Here is a 5,293-nt window from a genome sequence, read left to right on the forward strand (position 1 = left end):
AAAAAATCTAATGCATTATTAAGCCTATTGTATAATCGAAGAGACCTAAACAGGGGAGCATTGTAACCACTGACCGTTCTACATCTAATATCAAAGGTGGGATGATCTCTGGAATTAGCCCAGTCAATGAAGGTCCAAAAAAGCAGTTTCGATCTGGAAATTAAATAAAAGCTGGATTTCCCACCATCGATAGAACCCTCCCAGAGGGTCATTCTCCCAAAAAATCCCCTTGGAGCTTTCCGCCCCAACCCCCTAAAACATGAAAAATGCAGGTAAACACGGGAAATAAATTATCTCTGTAACCATTGATCGGAAACAGTTCTTTTATATGCCATTCGATTCGTTACATTACGGACTACAATATTAGTTATGTTCATTTTTTCAATAAAATTAACAGTTTTCTTGATAAAATAATATATATGAAAACAATGGCTATAGGCTTGTAAACACACACAAATCAAAATTTACAAACTTAGAACACCATACAACTGTTCAAAACTCAATTTAAAACATTAAAATTTCAATTAAACAGAAAAATATTCAGAGAGCACAAAATTAGAACACATAGCCAGCCATCATTTTTAGAGAAGACCAAACAAGTCAGAGCAAAAACCACACCTCAAAATCAGTGATGACTTCATGAACACGTCACCAATATTAAATTCCAAAAAATTATAAATTACAAGTTTAGAATTTACATTTTACATTTGTTCTCAATAAAACTTTATTTCGAAACTGTTATTTTAAATTTATATATCCTCTATATTTATAATTTTTTATTAATTCTGTTTCTCTGTTTCGGTGATACCATGGAATGCAACACAATTATTTACGATAAATTCTCAGTCAAAAAGTTGTCCGCATATCGATTACTCTGATATTTACTATCAAGTTTTATAGATCTTGAATTGAAGATTTGATTTTAATCGAGAAAAAATGTAATATCACAGTGTATTGGTGAAGTACAACACTTTTAAGAGTTGATTTCTGTTTCTTAATGCTCTTAAAATAGATTGTAAAAGTTTAGTTTTTGTAGAAATAAACCTACTTATTTTTTAACATATTTAATTACTGTATACCTACTTTTGCACCCCTCTGTATAACATAGCTTTATACCACACATGTAAACATAGCTTTCATAGTTTTCAGCCAAACTTCTGAATAAACTAATATTTTAGAGATACATTTGCTTACACAGACTTTGTTTCAACTCAATTAGCTTTACTCTTATGTCTCTCCTCCCGTCCTCCATCACGATCTTTGGCAAATCGAAACCAACTTTTGGCCTTTTCAATTATGTTGTACTCACTTCCTTATTCGGTCTGCTTATTATTGCAAACAACGCCTGTAATAGAATAATAAGATGACTCACTGATATTTTTGTTAATTCTTAACACTAGAGGATTAAAGTAAGTTAAACATAGAACAACTGGTATCTATTGTATTACTGTAAATGGAAGAATGTGCCAGACCAATATTGAGCATAAAGCCTGCCACACATAGCAGCTAGTCCGCAGACACAGCCTTTTATGGTGTCATTTCTTGTGGTGTAATGAAACATCAAAATCCTATCAATCTACTGTGCAACATGCTCATGATCCTCACCATGTATTCTCTAGTATCCATGATACATTCTGTTGAAATGTGAAGGAAATATTAAATTAATACTTAACTAGTATTTAAGTGAGTTCAAATTCAAGAGAACTAACACGATAATGTTGGTGGAACCTTTTATTATTATTATGTTGGTGGAACCCAGCAATAGTGCCGTTATTTATAGAGAGAAATTCAAGTTCTATGTGTCATTGGGAAAAATCATACTTACGGAAAATTATGTCTTTAATTCTCAACTGAAGCAAAGCATTCTTGCCATTTTTTCCCGTCCAATTATAAGATTGTGCCATTTTGTTTGAGAATAATGGAGCTAGTGTTTTTCTGACAACATAATCTACTGTTTTGCCCCCTACCCGACCAAGATATTGAACCTGAAAATGAACACACTGATTAATTCACATTAATAACAAAATTAGAAAAGGTGAACTCATGTAATTCACTTTTCTACTCACAGCTCATTCATTATTGAGTTGCAAACGCGTTTTGATCTCTGGTGCTCATCTTCAGTGCTTTGAGCTACAAGTTGTGCTACAAGCATTGAAGATGAGCACCAGAGTTTGAAACGTGTCTGCAACTCAAAAGTAAGTAAACTGTAATGCAAGTAGGAAAGAGAATTATCTATTATTATTACAATATTATTCAAGTTATTTAATACAGTTAAAAAAAGTATAAATAATAGCAACTATCATTGAGTATGTATTAATTTCAACTTTGGTCACCAATAGATGTTGCTTAAAAATAAGAGACATGAAATAAATGTGAAATTTTCAACTCTTTAAAAAAATTACCTCATAATTTGAATTGGATGAGTGGTTTTAGAGTGATTAAGTATTCAATGACAGTGAGTGGGTCTATTTTAGAAATATTAAAAAAATCTATACGCTATTATATCAGAAACCAAGGTCAATATAAGAAAACTTTCATGATAATTTTATTAATAATTAATCCATGTAATAATTTTTGTTGGAGATATAATGTAAAGTCCAAGGTTGACGGCTCTTACAAATTGTGTCACATTACAACCAAGTGTTATGGGACACTGTATGTTCATAATCTTCCACCACCTACTCACTGTGCGGCACATCAAGCTATTAATATAAGAGATAGTAAGGATGAGTGTTTGAAATACATTTTTCTACTACTTACTACTTATACTACTACTTTATTACTTTATATACTTTATTACTACTTACTACTACAGACTACTTACTAGGAGGTTTTGGTTTTGCTCAGATTCCAGCCACACTTCGAGATTCTCTACTTCCTCCTTCTCATTACAGGGGAGAGGAGGAATTGAGGTTGTTGTCAATGTTTCGGTAGAAGGTTGTTGCTTGTTTAGTCCAGCTATTTGAGGAAGAATATTTTCCAAATATTCTTTCAATTTGACAATTTCCAATTCCAATTTCGCAATGCGATTTGCAACCACATTCAATCCTGGAAAAGAGATTTTGTTTAATAGTCTTCCTTCTTTTAATAGTTATCAAATATTTACAATCTCTATGGTAAGCCGTTCACTAGATTATGGCGTAACAACAAATGGAACTGGTATCATGTAATCAATTCCACTTCATCATTTATTTATGATGAAATTTCAATGTGCATTATAATGAGAGAATAACAGAGTAGAATTGAAAATAAAATTAAAATTGCTCAATATTTATGAGAAATATTAATTTAATATTAGTAACCTATTGAAATTGATATAGAAATTAGTTAATATTAATAAAAAAAACAAACAAAAAAATAAAAACAAACATTCTGTCCAGAACAATAAAAAACTATTCTACTTAACTTAAGACTCATAACACCAATCAGACATTAACTTAATGCTTCAAGTGCCTTGAAGCATTAATACCAGTATACTTTTCAATATTATAACTCATTCATGAAATGTTTGATAAATAAGTGAGTATGGCAAGAATAAACATTTGATCTCTTATGCAGGAATGTCTCTGGAAAGAATAATGGAGAAGTCTCAAGTTTTAGTTAGGTTAGGCTATGTCAGTTTAAGCCATGTTTACACCAAAGTTAATAACACAAAATAATGTTAATAACTTTTGTGATTAACTTATTATTATATAAACCTATATATTACATAACTTATTATATAAAAGTTATTGACAATTGTTTAATTAACTCTGGTGTAAACATAGCTAGTCACAGAAAGCGGCAGTTCTGAGGTTGCATTTACAGAGATCAGAATACATTATATTATTTATTAGAATGTTATAATTTATCTCGTAATGGTATAAGTAATTATTTATTGAAAAAGTGAGAAACAGAAATCAGCATAATATTATGAATATATTGAAATACATGAGTAAGTTAGTGTAACACGAGGAAAAATTAATTATAGGTTATAAAAGGTGAGTAGAAAATCCATAGGTTGTTTTTAAGCAGCAACAATAGTTCAGTAAAATCTACCATACTTAAGAAACAAGAGAGTATAGGTATTTTATAAAGATTAAATGTAAAAGACTACAATTTAAATATCTCACCTTTTTGTTGAATAATCCAGCAGAACCGGATTTGAGAAAAATCAAAAATGTACAAATGAACAAAGTAGGAAACAGGCAAACAGCAACGAAGATCGATGAGTATTTTAATATCGATATTATCAAATATCGATAATTTCAAGTATTGATATTTTTGGTCCATAATCAATATTCATATTAAGTTGTGTATTAAATTCCTGTTCTGATAATATTGCATAAATTATTATCATTCCAATGAGTTGAGCTATTTAAATAAGACTGATGATGAATATGATAGGCCAATTCATTGATAATCAATTATACAAATTTCCATAATATTTATTATGCAACTGGCTTATGATTATCATCAATAGTATCAGTTTCAAACTATCGATTCTGTGTTGTTAAACAATTCATCTGATATGGTATCGATATTTATCTTTCGATAAGTTTGCTACTCTAATCCACAAATACCGCGAATTTTTAAGTACAAAAGCTTATATTTCTTTGATACTTTTTCATATTAAAATGCTAAAATTAATAGAGTAACTACATATTCCTATGATTCCACATTGGAAAATATTGTTTTTGAAGTGTATTAAAAGTTCATGTTTAACAAAATATGATTGAAAATAGAAAAATGAAAATGTGGAAGCTTCCAGCAAGCTGATAACTTCAATGAAAGATAGACTTCTAATGAATGAAGCATGTTTTCAACTTAAAAATGCAATTTCTTGGCTATTTATGATTAAAATTCAATGATTTTCTAGGATAAGGTATATTTTAAGTAGAATTACAAAATAATAATTTATCATTTTTTCAAATTTCATGAAAATACAATTTCTATATATTTTGCCTCTGCATTTTCACCCACTAATTATTGGTTTATAAAAAAACTCCTTTTGTACTTTTGATTTGTTTTCAAGTTCTTTAATGACTATCAAAATGATAATTGAAAAAAAGTGAAAAAAGTATTGTTGGGTTAGCCAACCAAAGTGACATGCCGGCCTATAATCTGTTTTATTATACATTATTATAGTAGGCCGGCATGTCACTTTGGTTGGCTAGTCCAACCACTAATATTATTTTCCAATTATCATTTTCAATATTTCAATTATTAAAGAACTTTATTAATCAAAGCTGATTTACTACTTTATTTATTACATCTTTATTACTTAATGCTGATTAATCAGAATTCAAGCTCT

General features: G+C 29.5%; 1 protein-coding gene across 1 annotated transcript; it reads right to left on the bottom strand.

The window, feature by feature from the left end:
- Window positions 1–850: 850 nt before the first annotated feature.
- On the bottom strand, window positions 851–4,272 carry LOC120348719. Its single transcript, XM_039426993.1, has 4 exons — window positions 4,113–4,272; window positions 2,825–3,048; window positions 1,826–1,985; window positions 851–1,345 (listed from the first exon to the last, which is right to left on the bottom strand). The coding sequence occupies exons 1-4, from the start codon at window positions 4,270–4,272 to the stop codon at window positions 1,314–1,316; spliced, it is 576 nt and encodes a 191-aa protein (XP_039282927.1). The 3' UTR covers window positions 851–1,313.
- Between the last annotated feature and the right edge of the window lie 1,021 nt (window positions 4,273–5,293).

Source organism: Nilaparvata lugens, chromosome 4 (genome assembly GCF_014356525.2).
Source record: "Nilaparvata lugens isolate BPH chromosome 4, ASM1435652v1, whole genome shotgun sequence".
Classification (NCBI taxonomy): Eukaryota; Metazoa; Arthropoda; class Insecta; order Hemiptera; family Delphacidae; genus Nilaparvata; species Nilaparvata lugens.

Bases quoted from the DNA above. Each gene is read 5' to 3' on its own strand.
- LOC120348719 (XM_039426993.1), bottom strand. From the start codon at position 4,272: ATGGACCAAAAATATCAATACTTGAAATTATCGATATTTGATAATATC. The intron at 3,049-4,112 runs GTGAGATATTTA...TCTCTTTTCCAG, and splicing joins CTGGATTATTCAACAAAAAG to GATTGAATGTGGTTGCAAAT. The intron at 1,986-2,824 runs GTAAGTAGTCTG...GTTCATTTTCAG, and splicing joins AGCAAAACCAAAACCTCCTA to GTTCAATATCTTGGTCGGGT.